Source organism: Nicotiana tabacum, chromosome 2 (assembly GCF_000715075.1).
Source record: "Nicotiana tabacum cultivar K326 chromosome 2, ASM71507v2, whole genome shotgun sequence".
Taxonomy (NCBI): Eukaryota; Viridiplantae; Streptophyta; class Magnoliopsida; order Solanales; family Solanaceae; genus Nicotiana; species Nicotiana tabacum.
Genome location: NC_134081.1, coordinates 105,419,953 through 105,447,070, shown reverse-complemented (window position 1 = coordinate 105,447,070; position 27,118 = coordinate 105,419,953). Strand labels below are relative to the sequence as shown.

The 27,118-nt window shown below is 38.0% G+C and overlaps 1 protein-coding gene across 2 annotated transcripts; it reads left to right on the top strand.

The window, feature by feature from the left end:
- The first annotated feature begins 10,436 nt into the window (after nt 1-10,436).
- Nucleotides 10,437-16,078, top strand: LOC107832793 (putative protein phosphatase 2C 52). 2 transcript variants are annotated; one of them, XM_016660673.2, is made up of 6 exons: nt 10,437-10,761; nt 11,852-12,335; nt 12,502-12,846; nt 12,935-13,052; nt 13,136-13,359; nt 15,388-16,078. In XM_016660673.2, exons 2-6 carry the CDS (start codon nt 12,075-12,077, stop codon nt 15,856-15,858), a joined length of 1,419 nt encoding a protein of 472 aa, XP_016516159.1. In that variant the 5' UTR covers nt 10,437-10,761; nt 11,852-12,074; the 3' UTR covers nt 15,859-16,078. The 2 variants fall into 2 exon arrangements, with proteins under 2 accessions (XP_016516159.1, XP_016516158.1); XM_016660672.2 differs by lacking the exon at nt 10,437-10,761 and adding an exon at nt 11,205-11,489.
- Nucleotides 16,079-27,118: the final 11,040 nt, after the last annotated feature.

Below are 27,118 nucleotides of genomic sequence, written 5' to 3'. Positions count from 1 at the left end.
TTTAACACCAGAACACACAAAAAAAGACAACTTATCATAAATTTAAATTCATTATAAATTAAAGATAATACATGACACGTACAACATAAAAATAAAAAGTCACACTTAACGCATCCATGTGTTTATTTTGTCACTATCGCCCATTATTCTATGCTTCAACCACTTAGATTTTTCTTCCAACCGATTATTTTCTTCTTCTGCCTCTTTCAGCTTCTCTTTCACTGTCGCAAGTTGCTCTTGCAGTTTTAAGATCTGGAGTTTGTACTCACCGATCAGATTCCAAATGTTTAGCAAACATGATTTATAGTATTCCTAGTTAATTGGTTCATTATACCATTCTTCAAAATCACATTGATTTTCGTCCTACCAATGGGAATGATAACAAAAGACTATTAATTAACATGTTATATAAAAACTATTAACAAACATAACTTTCAATAATATTAACTTACAACTTATTTACACATCCAACGTATGCGCCCTAGATTGCAATTTGACCAACATGGCTTCAAAATCGCATGTTTGCCACAGTAACACTTTGGTACGTCATTGCTTCCAGACATGTCGTAATGCTCGAAAATGAAAAAATAATGAAAAGTTATTTTCTTCGTTTGGTTACAACGCAAATAGTAATGCAAAATGTGCGGGTTTTTTTATAGGCAATTAAGAGTTATTTTAGGTTACATAATGCATATTGGTGATGCGCTACGTTTCGCGTGCTAATGATTCTTAAGGGTACAAGTGGGTACAACTTTTCAGGTCGACATCTTTTTCAGGTCGACATGACTATACACATGACGCATATTGGTGATGCGCTATGTTTCGCGTGCTAATGATTCTTTAGGATACAAGTGGGTGCAGCTTTTCAGGTCGCCAGCTTTTTCAAATCGACATGACAATACACATAACACATATTGTTGATGTACTACGTTTAACATAAAAGTTCATATAGTTTACTTCTTCTTAAGTTGAACCAACATTCCAGTATTCAAAAACTATTTCAACAACCATTACAACATCTATTTCAGAAATGCCACTAATATTTAATAAGTGATTTAAGAAGAGGCAAACAGGTGAAGCTAGTTCAACAGATCCACATGGAACACGTCACAACACAATCGATCCCTACCTTAAAAAAAATATGCTAGGTTGCTATACTGATTTGGTTGATGACAAGTGGTATGGTGTTCTACGTCCCTTGAAAAATAAGCCTATCAATATACACACTTATCTCAAAGTTGCAGGGCACATTATTGAGGGTGAAGCGCATTCTACAAAGCCCGAAGGTATGCGAATTTGGGAAAAAAATTACAATGGACCCTTTACTCAAAAAGATGTGATTATGAAGTACTATGCCACTAGCATGTGCTAGTTGTACCACAAGCACTGTCTGTAGCCTTCCAAACAAACACACACAAAGATGAACCAGAAGTGATTCGGCATTTGATGAAGGAGATTTTAGAGATGGAAAAGGCACTAGCCGTTCATCATGTACTGGATGATCTTAACTACCTACAAGGAACGGAGGATCAGTATTGGGATTTACACATGCAGCAACATTATATTCTTTATCAACATACCTCGTCGCCGCAAAACCTATATGTTGAAAGCACTTCATGGAATATGAGCATGGCAAGAGATAGATCGACTATTTCCCACACGAACATAATCTTCTAGATTCATTGATGGTGTGAGTATTATTATCGCTGTTTTGATGCAGACCAGTGTGAACTTCAAAAATATTTCGCTCGCTACAATACCGTAAAAATATATGCCACTGTGCTCGCTTCCTATATTTCTCAAATCGTTTCATCGGTTGTGGTATAAATTCAACACCCCTTTCCATCAATGATGATGCGCACCTGGATCTTTCAACAAACCTCTCTGCCATCTGCTTGAATGACATCCGCACCATGGCAGTGACAGGAAATTCACGTGCAGACTTCAGCAACTCGTTGAAAGACTCTGACACGTTTGTAGTCAAAATTCCCTAGCTTCTATCACCATCCTTATGCAAAGTCCATTTGTCAAGCTCATGTTGCATCAACCAACGATAGGCTTTTAGGTCTTCCTGCCTAATTAATTCCATTCGCCTCCTGAATTTACACTCCTAGTGATATGTTGCAGTTATCCATATTAAATCATGTAAGTTCTTGTTCGGGTGAACCCTCTAGAAGTTGGCCTTCAAGTGCCTAACAAAGTAACAGTGGTAGGCATACGGTTCCTGCCATGCACACAAATTCTGTATAGAACTTAAAATACCACCATGTTGATCATATATTAGACAAATACCTGAACGATGTCGGACAACGTACTCCTTCAAGTGATTCAAAAATAATGTCTAGGTCTCTTGGATTTCATTGGCACAAATAGCAAATACGAGGGGAAATTTGCTTCCATTATTATCTATTGCAACGGTGATCAACAACTTTACATCATACTTTCCATAGACATGAGTGTCGTTTATGGATACTACCGGCCGACAATGCACAAAACTATTAATGGTTGGTTTAAATGACCAGAACACAAATATGAATATGAATTCTTATATTCCCGGACTCCGCTCAAGCTTCCATTCAACAACAGTCCTGGGGTTAAATTATTGCAATGCAACTATCTACTTGGGTAGAGCGGCAAATGACTTATCCTAGTTACCATAAATAATTTCGAACGCACATTTACACCCGAGAAATGCCTTTCTTTTGGTAATTGTACTTCCGTATACCTGGTGGACAGATGTTATACACTCTTTACTCTTGTACCTTATAGACGATTCAATGTGTGGAATCAAGACAAGCGAAATCAAGTCAACATTCAAGTTAAAATGATTCCCACTTAATGAGTCCATATCACATGTGTGGGTGCCAATGTATTTCACTACAATCCACATATTTGTTTTATACTTTCTCGCACACAGCATCCATATACAACCTTGAAATCATCTATGACAAATAACCGTGTATACTTCTGGAGATGACTCATGAACCATGATCTCACGACACTCTTTTAAGCTGTACATGCGCACTGCCCTGCTTAGGCGCGCTTTATCAGCAAAAAATATATTCTTTGACAGCACCGTTGGTCTAGATTCATCCCCCATTATTGTCCGAATATTGTCAAGATCCCTTATGACGACATCCACATCTGGCATACTAGGCAACTAATCAAGGTACAGAATTCCCCTTGAATGAAAGGGCACATGTGACTCGTACACTCTGGGTCTAATGGGAGGTGGAGTCTGCATATTTGGAGCATGCTCATTGGTGGCATCATGCTCCCTCGGCAAATCAAGTTGGTCATTCTCATCCTCATCATCATCACCCTCATCAGGGAAGGGTGTGTCATCTTGAGACTCATCAACATTGTTGTTTTAATCATTATCATCCTCCTGATTGTGTGCATCTGCCAGATCCTGATTAAATATATCGTCTTCGGGCAATTGAGTAAGGACATGACCTTCAAGTTGCTCGTTTTCACTGCACAACCAATAAAATAATGAGTTTCTCAAATTCATCCAAACATTATATATAAAATTTATCACTTAACTTATAAATCAGAATCTGTTGATATCCCATGATGCACATTATCCTGTTGCCGATAACTTCCGGATGGACCACTATGATCCAACACACCAAAACTGGGCATATTCCAACTGTCCGTTGGTTCATAGCTTGTAAAATTTATATATAGCCGGTACCCCCTTTGGAATATATGAGTGTTAATACAAATATAATACATATAAAAAAACATAGTAATACAAAAGAAAATTAAAATTTACCACTCGACTTGTGAATTATATAAACTTGGGGAGAAATTATGTCCTCACTCCTCATTCTCCCGTGGAGATAAGTTTAAATCTGGCCAAACTCTTTCAAACGGAACCTGTTCGGATAAATCTGCTCCAAAAAAATCACCCGATGATTGAGGGTTATCCCTATTTTTCGGAACCTCAATATTGCGAACGTACATTTCCAACATTTCTGTCACAAGAAGTTTTCGGTGTCTATCCGGAGTCCTCAAAAAATCTGTCAGAGTTTCATCGTCTTCGATGTTAAACTCAGCATAACAAGCAACCCCTTGCGGAGTAACAGAATACGGATATCTTCCGGTTACTTTAATATTAAGCGAACGTTTTCTCACACTCATTTTTTTACGTAACAACGAAACAATCCATCGTACTCCATTGTAAGTGGCAACTTAACAATACATTGTGGATAACAAATATAGCGTACTGAGTTATTCTCCACGACAACCTCACCCCCCTCCCAATATAATGCAACCCTAATTTTTCGCTCTTCGGACATTATGCAAAAAAAGTTAAGCAAACAAATATTTCGGAATGAGTATAAGAAAATAAAAAGGGATGTAGAAGATCTTGAATGGATTTTTAACGAAACAATGAAACTCCTTAAATAAGTAAAAAAATAATGCGAGGTATAATAATCGTGGGTATAACACATTCATAATATACGTTATATATGTAGCGCTATAAATGCGTGCACTATAGCCTCAATTATTGGTGGGTCAGTAAAATTCAAATATAGCGCATGAGTGACATGCGCTATACTTTAACGGACAAACGTGTCGTTAAAGTATAACGCATTCAACCCATGCGTTATATATAAAATGATTATTAATTGATTTTTTTAATTATTTTTGTGCTTTGAGTACAAAAAAATAATACTTTGATTCTTGACTCTGTATTTTGATTACCGAGTGATAAACCAAGAAGACAGTTTTGATTTTGAAAAGCTTTTTATTTTTATTTTTTAGGAAAGTTTGCAGGTACAAATTGGCCATGCAAGGAACCACAAAACAAGAGATTAGACCAGCCGGGAAATTACAACTTTACATTTGGTGTATCCACTCATTTAATTGACTTTATGCCACGTAATCTGACCCCACCAATTTAGCTACTATGTAGTAGGCTATCGCGTGCTTATCTGGATCATGATTTGTTGTTGTGGTCTCACATCATCTGCTGCGCGTGCAAAGCACTTGCCATTTGATTGATTGATTTGAGCGGCAAGTAAACTTTTGAGTTGACGTTCCACACTTTCACTTACCATTCAATTGATTCGTCAGCAAAATTTACGTGATTTTTTATATCAAACATTTTGGGGGTGCAACCATTCCTGCATCTTACATAAATAGAACTATTTTATTTTTAAATTATAGATGATGATACAATTTGTTCCATGGAACGACGAAATCACAATTTATCTTGAGTTGACCTTTGCTTCTCGGTTGATTTTATGGGTATATGTTAATTTAAATCAATACAAATATCAAATAATTCTTTCCTTAAAAAAAAAGAATAATTTTTTCCATCAAAGTTTATACATATCGGAAGAAATTATCCTTGATTATTGCCGTTGTTTTGTCAACAAAATTTAACTGTAATGACTTAGACTTATGGAGGTACGTACAAGAATTTTATTTTTAATTAAAATTAACTCTTACTTTACACTTTAATAATAATTTTAATTACGTAGTAATTTATTTTTGGTAATTTTGCATTTTATAGATACATTTCTAGACTTCTAAGATACCAACAGCCAAAATTCTGTTTTGGTATAGCTTCAATTACAAGGTTTAGTTAAACCACATGGACCCCTGGGTGTTTTCTTGCGTCTTATTGAGTATAATTTGCAAGACCTGACAGGAGTTAAATATAAGTTAATAATGTAATAAAACGAGTAATGCAAAAACTTTTTTATTGACAAAGTATTAGGTTTGTTTTGTCCTGAGGAGCCATGTCCTAATAAATTTGGCTATTAAGCGAAAAAAAGGTAGTTAATACATCATGTCTTTCATGATCATAACCTAATTTCTTGCTTTTTCAGACCTTATTTTGCATAATTTATAAAGATGTTTTGTACTTTAATCTATCTGCGCTTAAATCTTCTGTCGACCTGACGATCTTAAAATTATTACAACTGCCCCTATAAATAGATAATATCGCATTTATGTTTAGTTACTTAGAAAATAAAGATACCTATTTTGACTCACTTTGTTATGTTCATGTACCTTTTGTTCCACAAGTTTGCATGATGAGTCAAACTTACTCCCCAGCGGAGTTTTTTTCCATTTTTGCAAGATATCTGACCTAAATTTAGAAAAGTTCAAAAATATGTTTCTTTTATTTATAAAAAACAATACTCCTATTTAATAAATTAGATCAAATTTATAATTTAAAATAAAATAATTTAAAATGAATCACCTTTACTACAAAACTAGAATTTTCATTGGGTAAAGGAATATACACTGATTTTCTTACTTATATGCTCAACATAATTTTCCGGTAAAATAGTTTTACTTTAAGCAAGAATAATAAAAAATTATTTATATAATCACTTTATTTAAACAGTAAACACAAATAAAGTTTTATATTTTAATAAATACATGTAATTAATAATGTAATTGAGAAAATATTTACTAGTACATCATATATAACTTGAATCCTTAAAGAAATAAGCGTACGACTGACATCTCAAACTTCCATCATTTGGTTGGGGCGTGTGTAATCAAAGTAGCCTATCTCTACACTCTTTAGCCACAACGTTTCGCCGTAGATTCCCAAATTTATTTTAAAAAATTTAATTTGGGTAAAATTTGATTTGAAGATGAAAATGTGTTTGGATATCTATTTTGGGTGAAGTTTGGTTTGAAAAAACATGAAGCATGACTTATACCCACAAGTTTTAAAAACTATCATAAATACCTAACAGTATCATTATCAATAAAATTCATTATATTATTGCAAACTATAGTCCTGAACATAAATAAATTTGATACAAAATTATTATTTTTATAATGAACTACATGATACACTATCAGATGACCTAGAATACGAAACAACATCGTTACAAAATAATAAATAGTGGGCTCTTTTATAAAATATAAAATTTTGGGATAATTTTTAAAAAAATATAATAGTGATATTTTGGCCCAGGTTTTGGGATTTGGCCAGAATGTAGGCAAAATCTATGGCTAAATATGTGTTTGCCAAATAAAACCCAAGTTTATTTTGGCAAAATCTATGGCCAAACGGGTCCTTAAACTCTAGTCCAGTAGTTATATATATACAGCCTAACACAACAACAACAACAACAACAACAACAACAACAACAACAACAACAACAACCCCGAAGGAGTAGAGAGGTTGTTTCCGAAAGACACTCGGCTCAAAAAAATAAAAGGACAATAAGGAGACAATATTAGTATCACAACAGCAATCGTAAAAAAAATAGCAACACCATGAAATCCAGAAGAAAGATGCAAAGCAAAGGGAGACAATATTAGTATCACCACAACAATCATAAGAAAAATAAGAACACCATAAAATCTAGAAGAAAGATGCAAAGCAAAAGCAATAGCTAGTAAATAGGACCTTCACTGAAAAGCGAAATAGTAAGACACAACATTGCCACTAGCTATCTTAGACAAAACCCCTACATGGCTAGTCCCACAATAGTATGAAGTAAGGCACGACTCAACTATCTCCTAACCTATAGCCCTAATACTCGACCTCCATATCTTCCTATCAAGTAGTATGTCCTCGGAAATCTGGACCCTCGCCATATCCTGCCTGATCACCTCTCCCCAATACTTCTTAGGCCGCTCTCTACCTCTTCTCGTGCCCTTCATCACCAGCCGCTCACACCTCCGTACCGGAGCATCTGGGCTTCTCCTTTGAACATGTCCGAACCATCTAAGTCTCGCTTCCCGCATCTTGTCATCAATGGGAGCCACGTGCACCTTCTCCCGAATATCATCATTCCTAATCTTATCTATCATAGTGTGCATGCACATCCACCGCAACATCCTCATTTCTGCTACTTTCATCTTCTGGATATGTGAGTTTTTAACGGGCCAACACTCAGCCCCATACATCATGGCTGGTCTAACCACCGCTTTATAGAACTTACCTTTGAGTATCGGTGACACTCTCTTGTCACACAGGACTCCAGATGCTAACCTCCACTTCATCCATCCTACCCTAATACGGTGGGTGACATCCTCGTCGATCTCCCCTCCCCTCTGGATAACCGAACCAAGGTACTTGAAGCTATCTCTACTCGATGAACTGCGAATCAAGCCTCACATCCACGCCCACTTCCCTTGGCTCAACGCTAAACTTACACTCCAGGTATTCCGTCTTCGTCCTGCTCAGCTTGAAACCCTTAGACTCAAGATCCTATCTCCAAACCTCCAGCCTCTCGTTAACACCGGCTCGCGACTCATCAATCAGAACTATGTCATCGACGAATAGCATGCACCATGGCACATCCCCTTGAATATGGTATGTTAACGCGTCCATCACCAGGGCGAATAAGAACGGACTGAGCGCAGAACCTTGGTGTAACCCCATTACAACCGAAAAATGCTCAGAGTCGCCTCCTACTATCCTAACTCGAGTCTTAGCCCCATCATACATGTCATTAATTGCCATAATATAGGGAGCCGATACACCTTTTACCTCCAGGCATCTCCAGACAACTTCTCTAGGAATCTTGTCAGACGCTTTCCCTAGGTCAATAAACACCATGTGCTAATCCTTCTTCCTCTCTCTGTACAGTTCCACCAACCTTCTAACAAGGTATATAGCTTCTGTAGTCGCACGACCCGGTATGAACCCGAACTGGTTGTCGGATACAGACACTGTAATCCTCACCCTCGCTTCAACCACCCTCTCCCACACTTTCATTGTATGACTCAGTAATTTGATACCCTTATAATTGTTACAACTCTGGATATCACCTTTGTTATCATATAATGGAACCACCATATTCCACCTCCACTCATCCGACATCCTTTTCACCTTAAAAATAATATTAAATAACCTAGTCAACTACTCCAAACCTGCTCTCCCCACAAACTTCCAAAATTCCATCGGAATCTCGTCTGGCCCAGTCGCTCTGCCCCTACTCATCTTACGCGTAGCTCCCACGACCTCCTCAACCTTGATACGCCTGCAGTACCCAAAGTCACGGTGACTCTCGGAATGCTCCAATTCGCCTAGCACAATATCCTGATCCCCTTCTTTATTCACAAGTTTATGAAAGTAAGTTTGCCATCTCCTTTTAATCTGGGCATCTTCCATCAGTACTCTACCATCTTCGTCCTTGATGCATCTCACTTGGTCCAAATCCCGAGCCTTCCCCTCTCTCAACTTGGCCAGCCGGAATAACTTCTTCTCCCCACCTTTTTTCCCCAATTCCTCGTACATACGATCATAAGACGCAGTCCTAGCCTCCCTGACCGCCAGCTTAGCCTCCTTCCTAGCTGCCTTATACCTCTCCATGCACGCTCACCTCTCCTCCTCACCTATGCTCCCCACTAACTTCAGGTACGCCGCCTTCTTTGCTTCCACTTTACCTTGGACGACTTTATTCCACCACCAGTCTCCTTTGTGCCCACCAGAGACACCCGTCGAGACCCCTAACACCTCTCTCGCAGCCTCCCTAATACAGTTTGCTGTCGCTGACCACATAATGCTCGCGTCATCACTGCTCCTCCAAGCTCCCATAGCCGACAACCGCCCCTCCAACGCTAGGGCTTTATCCTTAGTTAAGGCTCCCCACCTGATTCTCGATCTTTCTTGGGTAGACCTTTTCCTCCTCTTTAACATAATACTAACGTCCATCACCAAGAGCCTATGTTGCGTCGCGAGTATCTTACCCGGAATCACCTTGCAATCCTTGCACAACCCTCTGTCACACCTCATGAGGAGGAGATAGTCAATCTGAGTCTTCGCCACCGCATTTTGAAAAGTAACCAAATGCCCCCCTCTCTTCTGAAAGCTAGAGTTCGCAATCACCAACCCAAAAGCCTTAGCGAAGTCCAACAACGATGTACCTCCTCCGTTCCTTTCCCCAAAATCGAAACCTCCGTGCACCTCGCCATATCCATATACGGTCGACCCAATATGCCCATTGAAATCCCCTCATATGAATAACTTCTCAACAGGCGGAACCTGGCGCACAATCTCATCTAATCCTTCCCAGAAGCACCGTTTAACCTCCTCATCTAGGCCGACATGCGGCGCATAAGTGCTAATAACGTTTAGGGTGCACTCTCCAACTACCAACTTAATAATCATCAATCTATCATTCACTCGTCTAATTTCAACCACAGACTCTCTAAGTTCCCTATCCACTAAGATGCCCACTCCATTCTTATCTTTCTGGACTCCTGAGTACCAAAGTTTATACCCGTTGCGTCCCTTGCCCTCGACTCTATCTACCTTGTCTCCTGGACACACGCTATATTGACCCTACTCTTCTGGAGGATTTTCGCCAACTCTATAGATTTACCCGTCAATATACCTACATTACATGACCCAATTCTCAACCTACATGCACCCTTGTTCCCTTTACCTCCCTTGCCTCCCGCCCACCCCTAAACCCTCCCCTACCTCCCGCCCCACCCCCGTTCCCCGAGGACATGGCCTCACTCGGCCATCCCAGACCACAACGCTCAGGATTTCCTTTCTACCTTTTCTTCCCAAATAGGAATAGCCCCAAGAAAAAATGAACCCACCCCTCTTCTCTTCAGTGCTTCCTTTTTCATGCTTTTGCAATTAATTGCAGCCAACTCCTATCTATTCCCATACTTCTCTTCTCACTCTCCATTTCTCCTTTTCTTTTCCTTAAACAAATAGTTACAAGCTTGAAAAAGAGAGTAGTCTTCACTTATAATGGCACATTCTTGATCCCATCTCTCACAAAACTTGAATATCAGGAAATCAAGTTGAAGGTACCATTTTAACCAGCTCTCCATTTGTAAATCTCTTTGGCTTTTGAAATGTTCAAAAATCTGAACTTTTTCAAGAAAGTCCCTTGTTTTAGCCTTCTTTTTCCTCTGTTTACTACTTTCCCACAATTTGCATTTCGTGTTCTTGATAATTTCTAACACTTGGGTTTTAATGGCTTGAAAAAGGTTTTATTTTTTTCTTTTTAAATATTTTTCTTCACTTTCAAACTTAAATTCTCCTATGAATTATTTTTCAGTTTTCTTACTTTTCCAAGTGATAATGCGTTGATCTAATGCTGTTTTGCTTTTGGGATTACGTATAAAGATTTTATGTCGACAAATCTACCACTTTGTTCAAACTCTTTTACTTTATTGTGTCTGGTCCACTATGTAGTGCGAAAATTCGAATTTTATCAGAACTGGAAAAGACTGAAAATTTGACATTTGTGTGAAAGGTTGAAACTTTTTGACATTTGTGTGCAGTAACTTTTCTTTTTCAGGTTTCTTTAGAATCTTTCTTCTTTGTTTTCTTTTACAGTATATTTATGCTACAAATCCACCCATTAAAACTTTACTTCTCTTATCCCTCTCTCTCTATAAGATCTCTAAAAAATAACAATTTTGGAACTTGGATTCTGATAAATATCTTCTCTTTACTTACTACCAAAGCTTAGGCTTTTGTGGATAAGTTCTGATTTTGTGAACATGGTGACAGATTAAAAGATTTCTGGGTAATAAATCAAGCTTTGACAACTATTAATGCTACCTCGTTTCCTGTTATTGTTTGTTTTTTATTATGTTTCCCAGAATATCCTGTTTTTCTGTCTTCTTAGCTTTATTTGTTTATTTGAGGATTAAGGGTGCATAAAATCTCTCAAATTTTGATTTGTATAATTTGAGATTCCCATTGAATGACGAAAGCTTAAGACAGCTTGATGTTTATATTAGTATATTCATTGATTCACATGCAAAATCTTTTAATCTATGTGTTGGTTGGTTAGTCTAGTTTCCATATTTGCAGCCATATCCATCTTGTTATGTACTAGTATTGAATAAACTATTACATTAATTAATCTCTTCTTCTGTTGTTTAGCTGTGCTCGTTTATCAGTTCACGTCTTGTTCAGTGGCAATACTTTGACCAAGATAAAACAGAACATTGTTTTCTATAATAAGTGGAATCGCTGTTTGCTGCGTTGGATGCTTGCGAGTTCGACAGTTTTTTGCTTAGGTGATACAATCTGATCCATGAACGTGGTGAGATCCAGAACGTTTCTTTTGTTGTGGGTCTGATGGTCTGTTTGTGGGTCTGAGAAAATGGGGGGTTGTGTTTCTACCAGTAGCCGGAGTAGTTGTAGTAGCAGGAGCAACGGAGAAAGAGTTTCCCCTGAATGTTTGGGAATAAGGATGTTTACTCGAAAGAGGATTAGAAGAACTTTTTCCGATCCTGTCACTACATTGCAACATTTGTCTTCAATACCTAATCGGATATTCAAAAATGGAAAGAGCCGGACTTCTTGCATATTCACCCAACAGGGACGTAAAGGCATAAACCAGGATGCCATGATTGTGTGGGAAGTAAGTCCTTCTCGCTTGTCTAGAACCTATGTTGCGCGGACTCTCCAAAATATTGCCGCACGACACGTACCCGGTAACATTTTCGGAGAGTCCGAGCAACTAGTGACTAGAACTACTCTTGTGTCTTTCGAGTGAATTATGTTAGATTGATTTTTTTTTTGGACAGGATTTCATGGCTGAAGATGTGACCTTTTGTGGGGTATTTGATGGCCATGGTCCACATGGCCATCTTGTTGCTCGCAAAGTAAGGGATGCACTGCCCTTGAAGCTATCATCATTTTTGCAATCATTTGACTCGAAACGTAATGGTTCTACTGCGAATTGCTGCAATGGTAATCCAAAGTTGGATGTGGTGGATCCTGATAAGGATGAAGGGATGGAGGATAAAGTGGATAACTTGTGGAGAGAAGCTTTCCTTAAATCATACAAGGCCATGGATAAAGAACTAAGATCCCACCCTAATTTAGATTGCTTTTGCAGTGGGAGCACGGCCATTACTCTGGTGAAACAGGTAACCAGTTGCATTTGGTTTGATTGTCCATGGAGTTTCTTTCATTCTCTTTTCTTCTAAGCTTCTTTTTAATATTTTGTGTCACAAGGGTGCAAACCTGTTTATGGGCTATATTGGTGATTCTCGGGCAATCTTGGCATCAAAGGACAATAATGATTCAATGATAGCAGTTCAATTGACTGTTGATCTGAAGCCCGATTTACCAAGTATGTCTATATGATAGCCAATCTTTTATGGTATGTGATCTCTCTCTGGATTCTCTTTGTTGATGTAGTGTTCTTTGTGCCAGAGGAAGCTGAGAGGATAAAACGATGTAAAGGTCGGGTTTTTGCATTGCAAGATGAGCCTGAGGTGCAGAGAGTGTGGCTGCCATTTGATGATGCCCCTGGTTTAGCAATGGCTCGGGCATTTGGGGATTTCTGCTTGAAGGAATATGGTGTGATTTCTGTTCCAGAATTTTCTCACCGTACTCTTACCGAAAGGGACAAGTTCATTGTTCTAGCTTCTGATGGGGTATGTAGCCGTCTCGAAATCTTTATATAGTTTGCTAACTTAGATATCATTTTGTCGAAGTAGTTTAATTCAAACTCAAATTAAGCATGTCAAGTTTTATTAAATTCTAATAAGATTTCTGTAACCATCTACCTACCCTGTTATTTGTAGTTGTATTTTGATGATTGTGACAAACTTTGTGTATCTCAGATTTTTTTGACTTGTTTGAAATGCCACCTGTAATGATCTGGAGAAAAGAGGTAACTTTGAAATATAATATAGACAATTCATCTCCTAAAAGTGAGCATCCAAATGGAAAAGATGATTCAGCATATATAATCTAGCCTATTGAACTTCCTCTATCAGTTGGGCATTCAGAGTTTAAGTCCCAGCAATTGTTACCAATGTTGCTACCACATTCAGTTGTCATTCTTCTAAATTTTATGATTCATTGTGAAGTGGCTTTCTTTTGTTAGTATGGTATAAAGGTATTAGGTGACTGTTCAAGTTAGGTTGGCTAGTCAATACCTTTCTATTTTGGCGGAAGAAAGAAGCATTTAGGTTGTATGCGAATCCGCATGTTGGACAGACGTTCATATCCTGTATTTAGAGGAAAGGAGTCTGATTTTCTTTAATTAAATGTGTCTAGACTCCTCATAGGTGATAGTCACCTGTGTACTTTGAAAGGTATTAGCTCATCCTGTTTCGATAGGCGGTCTATTCTGGGGCTTTCTGGTTTGGTGGAAGAAAGGGGAGAAGCTGGTCCTTAAAATCTGCTAGATTTTGCACGAGGTATTAACATTCAGCCCGATTGGCGGAAGGACCTGTGATTAGTTTTAGCATCTGCCTTGCTAAGACTGTAAAGAGTGCACTTGGCTTAACTGTTAGTAATATTTTTGCGGATATTTGACAGCTGTAGAGTTTATTCTGGATAAAAGACTGCTCCTGCTGCTGGAGACAAAGGAGCTTTTGAATTGCATCATATATTAAGAATCTTTAGATAAATCCTTCGCAATTTTGGTTTCCAAAAGTAGAAAATAATTCTATTACACACGACCTACTTTGGTATACTTTATGGTCTTCTTGAAATTCCTGTAAGGAAACTAAAAGTGAGCTTGTTGAATTTCTATAACTTCCTTTTCCGCGAAGTGGTTGATTCTGTTTCCATCTCAATCCTGGAACTCTTATCTCCTGATATAAATCTCCAGACAATTGTCTTTTTGGGCATGATTTTCCCATCCTGAAATTATAAAGATCCCTTTATTTCCTTAATTGCTAATGACATGATTATGCGAATTCCTTTTATACCTGGCAATGCCGAGTTCTGATGAGTGATGACATAGACATAGCTTTTCCATTGACCTAATGGATATTGTACTCAACGAGAGTTCTAATATGGCTTTCTTGATTCTGGTTACTGGATGAAATATATGAAATAACTTTTTAACTTCACTGCAGTCTAGATTGGAAAATATGAACAGGAATTTCTGATTACTAGAGAAGATCTGGAAAGACGATCCTTCCTTATTGGAACTCTACTCTACTGCTTCCTTAAGCAATGTCTTGTTTCAGTACAGACTTTTTCTTATTCTTTAGTTGAAGTAAACAGAACATGGTCGGAAAATTTCCTTAGTGATTCCTGTTGGCATTTATATTTCCTGCACTATTCTTGAATGAAGGCTTTCTTGCTCTCTTTTTTTCTTCATTTGAAGTTCTTTCAATTAGACTACTGTATAGAGCTTTTCGATCCTAGAATATATGTGATCTGCTTTCATCTTGGTCATATGTTGCTTCTTGTCAAAGTGATTTTCTGGTTACTCTCCAATCCTTATCTAATAGTGCTCCTCTCTGGGGCTTTCATTAAAGATGAACCTGAACCAAGCTGTGATCCAGTATCTGGTCCATGCTAGGACTGGTGATCCAATTAAAAAGAGTTCCCCGGCAAAAGCTAGCGTTTAGAAAAATGCATTAAAGTACTATGCAATACTTAAAAATCTGAGGTTTTGGCCTCATTTACTGTTTCTGAGTTGAAGATTTATATGGCTGCAGGTTTGGGACGTCTTGAGTAACGAGGAAGTGGTTGAGATAGTGTCATCAGCCCCTACACGAGCGTCAGCTGCCAGAATCCTGGTCGACTCCGCTGCACGCGAATGGAAAACCAAATATCCAACATCAAAGATGGATGATTGTGCAGTTGTGTGCCTATTCTTGGACGGGAAAATGGATGTTGAATCTGACAACGAAGACCAATGTTTCTCTTCTGCTACACTTCAGAGCAACCATTCTGGTAATGCTGTAGAATCAGAGGATGGACAGAATTCCGAGCCATCTCTTCAGAGAAACTTTACCGTCAGATCAGCTGAAGAGAACAGCGCCTACAAACGAATTGTAGCAGAAGCAGAAGCAAATCAAGAAACCGTGGCAACTGAAGATGAGAACTGGTCAGGATTAGAAGGTGTCACTCGGGTAAACTCCCTCGTTCAGCTTCCAAGATTTTCTGAAGAGAGGCCTAGACCCTAACCTTTTAATTCAATTATATTTGTTGTAATGTAATATAAATTCGTTTATTAAAGTGTAAGGATATATAATTTTGCTGCAGCATCTTAGTCTGTTACGTTTATGATGCATTTGGGGTTTGGTTTATGCACTCAGTTAAGGTCTAACTGTAAAGTCTAATTTTCTTTAAGATATTATCATGCCAAGGGTGATATATCATAAAAATTGTTTGTGTATTCTTTAATTTTTTAGCGTGCCACAAATTTTAGCCCCTCATATATGATTTTATAGCATGTTTGGCCAAGCTTCTAAAATCAGTTTATTTTGAAAAATATTTTTTTTAAAGTATTTTTGGTGATAAGCAGTTTGTGTTTGATTAATTAATTTAAAAATCACTTTTGAGAAGTAATCAGTGTTTGGCTAAGTTTTTAAAAATTACTTCTAAGTGTATTTTTCTCAAAGGTACTTTTGGAGAGAAGTTATTTTTTTTTCTTCTCAAAAACAACTTCTGTTTCTTCTGAATTTTTTTTTTTTTTTTTAAAAAAACTTGGCCAAACACCTCAATTTTTGAAAAAAAAAAACACATATGACCTAAATTTGTTTTGACCAAATAGGCTATTAGTCTCTTTCACAATAAATAAATGAGGCTGCATAAGAGCCTTGCATGTGGTGGGGTTCACAACTTGTGGAACATCTTCATTTCATTATGTTGCTTTTATCATATTTCAAATTAACAAAGCAGGCAAAAAAAATAATTCCTATAGTGATAGGCAATTATTTATCCCATATCATTATCATATACCTTTATAATTATCTTTAACGTGTCAGGTCCTCATTAATGCAAATGATTAGACAGTATTAGTGTTCGATATTTGTATTCAAAGATGTGTTACGAGAATTGACATATTTGTCCAATGGTCCCCTTTTAAAACGACTCCGAAGATCTGATTTTTCTTGATCATTGAGTATCCTCTATATATCCCTCTTAGCTAATTGTGTTGTGGCAATAAAACACGTCACAAGAAAACTAAGACATTCAAGAAATGAACCTAGAAGTGTAGACATTAAATCCTTACACAAAAAGAACCAACTTTTGGTTGGTTCCACTTTGGGTGTAAAAGTATGGCGTTTGATTTTTAGGGGAAAGGAAAATGAGACAGAGTGCCCAAGGAGGTGTAAGGATGATACAAGAAAATGATATCACTTAATCAATTGGGCTAATTTCTTTTTTTTACTATTGGGCCCAGAAGCCTACATTGTATTTATTTTAGTCTGTAGTGTAATTAGTGGACTGACCCACTTATAGATAGGAGGAACAAAATATTTTGTAAGGCTAGATTTTCATTTTCGGACTTTTGAGCAAAATAGAAAACCTAGAAGCTTCCGTCTCTCTCTCTGAACTCACTATGAACTCAAATAATCTTCAGTGATTTTGCCCGTCAATTAAGTTTTAACATAGTATCAGAGCCCAGATCTGGATAGATTGGGTAATTACCTCTCGTCCGATGTTACCCTCACACATTTTCATCGGAGTTTTGAGGTTTCGCTGCTTCTTCGCGATTCTGAGCTTTTTCGACGAGTTTTTCATCACTGTTTTGAGTTTTTCCGGTGTTGACGACGACTGTTGATTGATCGAACTTATTTTGATATTATCTGAGGCGTCTTTCTCAACCTAGGGTTTGGTGATTTCTGAAACTGCTCATTCAGCTAGGGTTTGCTCGTCCTTGCCACTGATTTTGTTTTACAAGGCCGTTGTTCCTTCCGGTCACGAAGGAAATTTGGTAACCTTAGTTATCTCTCCTCATTGTTTGTTTGTGTGCGTATCTTTTCCTGATTAATTGTGTACAAAATGCCGAATGATGATTCCACATTTGCGTTACTAACTGTTCGTTCTAATACTTCTCGTTAAGTTTTTCATGAGGATGATTATACGCATCCATGTCATTCCTTTTATGTGCATCCGTCTGATGTTTTAAGGTCTTCTTTAGTTTCTGTACCCTTTTGATGGTACTGGGTATGGGAGTTGGAGACGAACCATCCTTGTGGCCTTGTCTGTTAGAAATAAACTGGATTTCATTAATGGATCTTCAGTTAAGCCTCCTGACAGTTCTCCCTTGGCGAGACAGTGGCAGAGGTGTAATGATTTGGTCGTCTCTTGGTTAACCAACTCCCTGTCCAAAGACATTGCTCGTAGTGTTGAGTACTCTGAACTTGCCAAAGATATTTGGAGTGAGTTGGAGGAAAGATATGGTCAAGCAGATGCTGCAAGGGTATTTGAGCTTAAGAAATAACTTGCTCACATCTCACAAGGATCACTTGATATTGCTTCATAGTTCAACAAAATTAAGCAATTGTGGGATGAAATTGATGCCTTGTGAATCAGTATAGTCAGGTCCTGTAGCAATTGTGGGTTCAAATCTGATTATCAGAAAGATGATGATGTTCAAAAGGTGTATAAATTTTTGATGGGTCTCAATGATATATATGTGCAAACTAGAAGCAATATATTCATGATTAAGCATTTTCCATCTGTGAGCACTGTCTACAGTATATTGTTGTTAGATGAGAAGTAGAGGCAGGTTTCTACCTCTCCTTAGTTTCTCCCTACATCTGCCTCTTTCAATGCTGGGGTGTCTAAGCAAGGTTTTCCTTACAGAGTCAATTTTGATACTCAAAGAGCCCTAACATGCAAATATTGTAAGAAACCAGGTCACACCATTGACAAGTGCTACAAGCTACATGGGTATCCTTCAAATTTTAAGTTCACAAAAGGGCCTGGCAGTAGGAAAACTGCAGCTCATGTTGAAGTGAACTCTCCTTGCCCTCCTACTAATGTGGATTCTAGTATGGTTCCTGATTCTGTCAAGTCATCTGAATCTAGTAATGTTTCAATGGTTCCTGGTTTAACACAAGGTCAATTCTCCCAGCTGATGATATTACTACAACAATCTCATGTATCTGCTGATTCCTCCTCTACTCCCACTCTGATGGCTTCTGCTAACTTTGCTGGTAAGCTGTTATCAGAAAGTATTCTGCTCAAGTCATGCATGCTTTCACAAGTAGATAGTTTTGTTTGGATAATAAACTTTGGAGCTTTTGACCACATGACTTCTCATAAGGATTTACTCTTTAATCTGAAAACACTACCTATGCCTTGTCTAGTTTCTCTACCAAATGGTTACAAAGTCAAAGTTCATTTAGTAGGATCTTTGACCTTGTTTTCAAATTTCACAATTCATCATATTCTTTATATTCCTTCTTTTCAATACAATCTAATTTCAGTTCATAAGTTGTTAGAACAATACAATAGGATTGTTCTATTTACCAGAATTCTTTGTGCTATACATGCCCCTTCTCTGAAGATGCCTCTGGTTCTTAGTAAACTGGACCACAATCTCTATAAGCTCCTACTTCCTCATGTTACTTCTCCCAGTACTACATCCAATTACTCTTCTAGTATTACTTCCCCTGTTATTCCCCCTGTTATTTCCCCTGTTTGTGTTTTCCCTGAGATACAAGCAAATGTAAAGAATGTCAATGTTGCTGATGCTGATGAAACACATGTAAATACTGATGCAATTCTGAATAATATCAATAAAATGGATGTGGTTTGACATTATAGGCTTGGGCATATTCCTTTTTCTAGAATGAAACATATCTCTATGCTTGGTTCATAGTTATCTTCCAAACAATCTTTTTCTTGCCCAATATGTCCACTAGCCAGACAAACAAGATTACCATTTCCTGATAGTAGTATACAATCCACAAGGCCTTTTCAGTTGATCCACATTGACACCTGGGGTCCATATCACTCTCCTACCTATACTGGCTCCAAATATTTTATGACCATTATTGATGACTTTTCAAGAGCCACCTGGACCCACCTAATGGGAGCCAAAAGCAATGCTTTTGACCTCTTAAAAGCCTTCATTGCTATGACTGAAACTCAATTCCAATTGAAAGTTCAACATGTAAGAAGTGATAATGCCTTGGAGGTGGGATCCAACACTCTTGGATCAAAAAAATTTTCTGAGAAAGGGATATTGCATCAGACAACATATCCTCACACTCCACAACAAAATGGAGTTGTGGAAAGGAAACACAGACATCTTTTAGAAACTGCTAGAGCTCTTCTTTTCCAATCTGGTCTCCCTCTTAGATTTTGGGGAGACTGCATACTCACAGCCACCTACTTGATAAATAAGTTTCCTTATAGTGTGTTAAAGGACAAGAGTCCCTATGAGATCTTATATAACAAATTCCCTACATACTCAAATCTTAGAGCTTTTGGCTGCTTATGTTACTCAACTGTTCCAAAACCTCATAGGGACAAACTGCAGCCTAAGGTCATTCCCTGTGTGTTCATTGGTTATCCCTTTGGGAAGAAAGGCTATAAGCTGTATGATTTACAGAATAAAGTCTGTCTTATCTCCAGAGATGTTATAATTCATGAACATGTCTTTCCTTTTGTTAAATTTGGATCTTCTTCCCCTACCATGTCAAATATGCCATTTTTTACCTGCTTTGATCACACTGTTAAGCAACATTCTTCACTCTCCCATGATCTATTTTACCCTGTCCCATCATCAACATCCCCTGCTTCTCCTCATCCCTCTAATCCTGCTCCTTCTGATTCTGAAATACTCTGAACAACAACTCTAATCTCCCTGTTTCTTCTAGTCCCAACTCTCTTACTTCCTCAAATCTCCCCTTTTCTTTCTCTGAATCTGATTTCCCTCCTTTAAGGAGATCATCTAGGACTCACAATCCTCATTCTTATCTACAGAATTATGTCTGCACCCTCCCTAATCCTAGCTCCAGGTCTGCTAATTCAACTGTTGTGTCTACTTCTAGTGAGCATCATGCATTTGAGCCTACTACTTATTCTCAGGCAGAAGTTATCCCTGAGTGGCAGAATGCTATGAGAAAAGAGTTTGAGGCATTGGAGACTAATGGTACTTGGGACATAGTTGAGTTACCCAAAGGCAAGAAACCAATTGGCTGCAAATGGGTATACAAAATTAAGTACAAAGCTGATGGGAGTATAGAAAGATATAAAGCTAGGCTTGTGGTTAGAGGTGATACAAAAGTTGAAGGCATAGATTTCAATGAAACCTTTTCATCTGTAGTTAAAATGTCTACTATTAAAACTTTGATTGTTGTAGCTGTTAAAAGAAATTGGCCACTTTTCCAACTAGATGTTAATAATGCTTTCTTGCATGGGGACTTAGATGAAGAAGTTTTTATGAAGCTCCTACCTGATCTTTCAGTATATACTGCATCTTCTGCTTCTACTTCCACTCCTTTGGTTTGTAAACTGAAAAGATCTTTGTATAGTTTGAGGCAAGCTTCAAGGCAATGGTATGCCAAGTTGTCTCAAATTTTGTCCTCTAGAGGTTATGTGCATTCTTTCAATGATTATTCACTTTTTACTAAGGGTTCTGGTAATACCTTAGTACTCTTAGTGGTATATATTGATGATATCATCATCACTGGGACAGATATGTGTGAGATTGATGTTGTGAAAAGCTTCCTCCATGATCAATTTAAGATTAAGGATTTAGGCCATCTTAACTATTTTCTGGGTATTGAAGTGTTGTATTCTGAGGGTGGGGTGTTGCTGCATCAGAAAAAATTTATGCATGATCTCCTCAAAGAGTTCCACTCCTATGATTGTTCTTCAGTTATATCTCCTCTTGAGATGCATGACAAGCTGCAGGCTGATCATGGTGATCCCCTGCCCAATCCTGAGACTTATAGGTGTTTAGTGGGTAAACTCAATTTCTTAACCCATACAAGACCTGATATTTGCTTTGCAGTGCAACATTTAAGTCAGTTTATGCAGAAGTCTTGCCTTCCTCACATGCAGGCTGCTTTACGTTTGCTCAAGTATCTCAAGGGTACTCTTGATTTTGGTGTTTTCTACAATAATTCTCCTGATCTTTCTCTCAGTGTATATTGTGATAGTGATTGGGGTTCTTGCCCGGACAATAGGAAGTCCATCAATGGGTTTTGCATTCTATTAGGGGGATGTCTTGTCGGCTGGAAGTCCAAGAAGCAATCTGTAGTCTCTTTGTCATCTGCAGAGGCCGAATACAGGTCTATGAGTAAGGCCACTGCTGAAATCACTTGGGTTTGCATGCTTCTTTCTGATTTTGGTGTTGTCTTTTCTTCTCCTGTTATTCTGTTTTGTGATAACCAGCCAACCATCCACATTGCTAAGAACCCTGTCGTCCATGAGCGCACCAAGCACATTGAGTTGGATTGCCATTTTGTTTGCACCAAGTTGAATGAAGGTCTGCTTCAGCTGCTTCACACTTCCAGTGCCAATCAGCTTGCTGATATGTTCACTAAATCGTTGGGGGGAGCTATTCATCATCTGCATCTTCGCAAGTTGGGGGTTATCTCACCCCCCAACTTGCCGGGGAGTGTTGAGATACAAGCAAATGATATCACTTAACCAATTGGGCTAATTTCTTTCTTTTACTATTGAGCCCAGAAGCCCATATTGTATTTATTTTAGTCTGTAGTGTAATTAGTGGACTGACCCACTTATAGATAGGAGGAACAACATATTTTGTAAGGCTAGATTTTTATTTTCGGACTTTTGAGCAAAATAGAAAACCTAGAAGCTTTCGTCTCTCTCTCTCTCTGAGCTCACTATGAACTCAAATAATCTTCAGTGATTTTGCTCGTCAATCAAGTTTTAACAATGTCCTTGCAAAAAGTGACTATTTCGTGATAATGGACTGAAAGTGGGGTAAAGATTTTTCCCCAAAGTACAAAGGGTAACTCGGTGTACAAAATATTTTACGTTCATACATGGTTCGAGAAAAGGTCTCACACTACCTTGATACAAGCATTATTGGTTGTTTTCACATTTCGAACCCGTGTGATCTGTAAGTCACGTAGAAACAAGTTGACCGTTATTCCAAAACTGCCCTTCTAAAGATTTTTTCCCAAAGGATAAAGATAATTTAGTACGGTTATTTTTTTTTCCTTTCTCTAATTTAGACTCTTAACTTTAGTTGCTTTTATAATTATTTTGAGCCGTTAATTTACTATTAATATTATTTTTACGAAGTTTTTTCACTTGACAAAAATAAGACTCTTCCTTGAGGCTTACTACTACAGTAAATTAGCCACTATAATATTCTCTTATGCTCAATTTTTTATAGCTAGATTTATGGATGTTTCTGTAAGTTTTTTCCTGATCTTCTCAAGCGTAGCAAATCCTTGTTACTATATATTTCTAGCTCGTCTCATTTTGTTCGAATTTTCCATAATCACATATGGCGTGGTTTCGAGGATGTTTAGGAATGAATTGGGCATTTAGTCCCAAGGTTGGAAGCCTAAGTTGAAAGAGTTAACCGGACGCCAACTTATGTGAACATGACTCCATAATGGAGTTTTCATGGTTCCGATAGTTTCGTATGGTGATTTTGGACTTAGGAGTGTATTCAGATATTGATTTGGAGGTTCGTAGTTAATTTTGGCTTGAATTGGCGAAAATTGGAAAAGTTGAAGTTTGGAGAGTTGAGAAGTTTGACCGAGAGTTGACTTTGTGGTTACCGGCCTCAGAATTTGGTTCTGAAAGTTGGAATAGGCCCATTGTGTCATTTATGACTTATGTGCAAAATTTGAGGTCAATCAGAGTTGGTTTGATAAGTTTCGGCATCGATTGTATAAGTTGAAAATTCATTGGTTTCAATAGGCTTGAATTGGGGTGCGATTAGTGTTTTGATATTGTTTGATATGATTTGAGGGTTTGACTAAGTTTGTATCATATTTTAGGATATGTTGGCATGTTTGGATGGGCCCTGGGGGCCTCGGGTGACGGATTGAATATAGATTGAAATTTGGACGTAGAGGGATGCTGTTGCAGCCAAAGTCTGGTGTCATCGCACTTGCCGAGGAAGTGGCCGCAGATGCGGTTACGCATATGTGGTGAGTCATCGTAGGTGCAGGATTTGTGGAGATGGCCTTGGAGCGCAGGTGTGAGGAATATTCCCCACCTGCGAGGTTGTAGATGCGAAGGAGAGGTCGCAGAAGCGGTGTTGGCCAAGATGGCCGGGGGCGCAGAAGCAAACTTACTTCGCAGGTGCGTGTGCATAGAAGCGCTTGTTGCCCGCAGAAGAGGAAGCGCATGTGTGCTATTTGGGCCACAGTTAAATAATTTTCTTTAATCTAAAATCGCACGAAGCGCGAAAAAATCACTAGTTAAAAGATATGAGGAGGAATATCGTTAAGTATGTGATTAAATGCTTAGTGTATCAAATGATTAAGGTTGAGCACCTCTAAACGCTCATGTTTATCATCAAATAGTCACTTTGCTTACCTCTTAGATTGAAAAAGGAAATCAGAAAGATTGAGCATAAAAAATATATATAGAGAATGAGCTAATAGCTATTACAGGCAAACAATAAAAATTCGTGATACTAAGAGTTTGATCTTATCATGTAAGAATAAAGAGAATATTCCATAGCGTTTTTTCTTCGGCTATTAAAATTTTGTTATTCCAGCCAATATTGCTGTATTTGTAAATAATAATTCTGCAAAATATAAGTTAAAGTTATGAACAATAATAAATTCGAGCCCACTGAATTCACAGTGTTTCCTTAAGGAATTTAATCCCCTCTTAGTACCCAAGGTAATGGATTATTTCCTCCCAGGATAGAACGAATAACACACTGGTGTAGCGGTACTTCAAACCCCAGTGTTTCAGCGAACACAAAGTTCGGTAGCAAATTACACTTACAATTGCTTTGTTTGAAGTTAAAAACAATGCAGAACGAAGGAGAAGGAGTATATACTCAGAAAATCGTATGGAAATGCTGAGAGGAATGAGTGCAATGTATAGCCAATTTGTTGAGCGAATTGTATGTTGTGTGTTTAGTGTCTTTCTTCAACATCTGCTGCACATATATATAGCAGCAAAATGTTGAAGAAGACCAAACGTCCACCCTCCATGGTGGAGCAAGCATTACATGTTTGTGGAGCAAGCACATTCATGTTTGTGGAGCAAGCACATTCATGGTGGGAAGAGCATTAGGCGGCTGCCAAATGGTCAATACACGGATTGGAAAATATCCGTTACAAATGCGGATAATCTTACGTTAATATTTACTATTAACAAATAAATTTGGTCCAAAAAATTAATCAATCAATCGATCATTTGACCAAATCCAAATCCAAATCCAAATCCAAAGCCGAAGCCGAAGCCGAAGCCGAAGCCGAGCGAGCGACGACGACGACGGCGCGAGGCTTGCTTTCTTCTTAACTCTTTAAGAGCTACAAGAAGAGCAATTATATATATACCCACCAAAAATGTCTTCCTCTTCCAATATGGGACAATGTCTCATTGTCAAGAGGGAGAAACTTAAAATTTTACTCAAAATTTTATTTTTTCTCCATTTCCCATTCACCCTCATTTTAAGAATATTTTATCTTAAATACAAAACCTCAACAATCCCCCACATGAATGGGGAATGGCTATATCACGGAAGTATGCATGGAAAAACTGTGTGATTTACAAGTAAGGATTAATCGCATCTGGATAAGTAGGTTTCCCTTTGAACTTTCCGTAGTAAACTTATGTCGGATATACTCGGTCAATCGGTAGATTTGATATCTTTGAACCGTCGATCTTTGGTGTATACCTAGACAACCATAAGTCACACAATCAACCCTTAACCGTCTTTGGTTCTCATTGTTGTGTTCGTTTCAGCCATGAACACCGCCTGGTTTCATAAGTGCGTAGAGAACTGGCCTTACAAAGTTCTCCTTGAAGCGGCTAACACTTCACACTTACATAGGTGATTCCTAAACGTGTCATCCTGTAGATACACTATTTGATATACCCCGTATCAAATTTAGAAATCATTAAAAAGCCTTAATGCTTTATCCTTGGTACTGAACATTGTCTCATCACGAGAACGGACTAAAATTTTATTTGACAATGTTGAACCGTCATTAATGACTTTGTTTGATCTCCTTGAACCTAGATCTTGGGATCTCCAGTCTTCTAGGTAGATTTACCGCCACAATGACTTGTTCTCGGCCATAGCCCCATTCCCCTTGATGATTTCTCAACTACTTCTCTAGTTAGGCCTTTTGTAAGTGGATCCGACACATTATCACTTGACTTTACATAGTCAATCGTGATAATTCCTCTAGAGAGTAATTGTCTAACGGTTTTATGTCTTCGTCGTATATGACGAGATTTACCGTTATACATAACGCTCCCAGCCCTTCCAATTGCCGCTTGACTATCACAATGTATGCATATTGGTGCCAACGGTTTGGGCCAAAATGGAATGTCTTCCAAGAAATTCCGGAGCCATTCAGCTTCTTCACCGGCTTTATCTAAGGCTATGAATTCAGCCTCCATTGTAGAGCGGGCAATACATGTTTGTTTGGACGACTTCCAAGATACCGCTCCTTCACCAATAGTGAATACATATCCACTCTTGGACTTAAAATCAGTTGAACCGGTGATCCAATTTGCATCACAGTATCCCTCAATCACCGCAGAGAAATTACTGTAGTGCAATTCAAAGTTCTGGGTATGTTCTAAATATCCCAAAACTCGTTTCATTGCCATCCAATGAGATTGGCCTGGATTGCTCGTATATCGACTCAGTTTACTTATAGCACAAGCTATATCTGGTCGTGTACAATTCATGATATACATTAAGCATCCCAACACACGAGCATAATCCAATTGTGATATGCTTTGGCCTTTGTTCTTTGCTAATGCAAGATTCACGTCAATTGGAGTCTTTGCAACTTTAAAGCCCAAGTGCATGAATTTTTCAAGTACTGTCTTAATATAATGAGATTGTGACAATGCCAGACCTTGAGGAGTCTTATGGATCTTAATTCCCAGAATTAAATCAGCAACTCCCAAGTCTTTCATATCAAACTTGCTATTGAGCATACGCTTAGTAGCATTTATGTTGGCAATGTCATTACTCATTATCAGCATATCATCCACATATAGGCAAACAATGACTATGTGATTTGGAACATTTTTAATGTACACACATTTATCACATTCATTTATCTTAAAACCATTTGACAATATTGTTTGGTCAAATTTCGCATGCCATTGTTTGGGTGCTTGTTTTAGTCCGTAAAGAGACTTAACAAGTCTACATACCTTCTTTTCTTTACCTGGAACCACAAACCCTTCAGGTTGTTCCATGTAAATTTCTTCCTCCAACTCTCCATTTAAGAAGGCAGTCTTAACATCCATTTGATGAATTTCAAGACCATACACTGC

What these genes read in the sequence shown, in the direction of transcription:
- LOC107832793 (XM_016660673.2), top strand. Translation starts at nt 12,075, where the DNA reads ATGGGGGGTTGTGTTTCTACCAGTAGCCGGAGTAGTTGTAGTAGCAGG. An exon ending in CCATTACTCTGGTGAAACAG is followed by an intron (nt 12,847 to 12,934) that starts GTAACCAGTTGC and finishes TTGTGTCACAAG; the next exon opens with GGTGCAAACCTGTTTATGGG. An exon ending in TCTGAAGCCCGATTTACCAA is followed by an intron (nt 13,053 to 13,135) that starts GTATGTCTATAT and finishes TCTTTGTGCCAG; the next exon opens with AGGAAGCTGAGAGGATAAAA.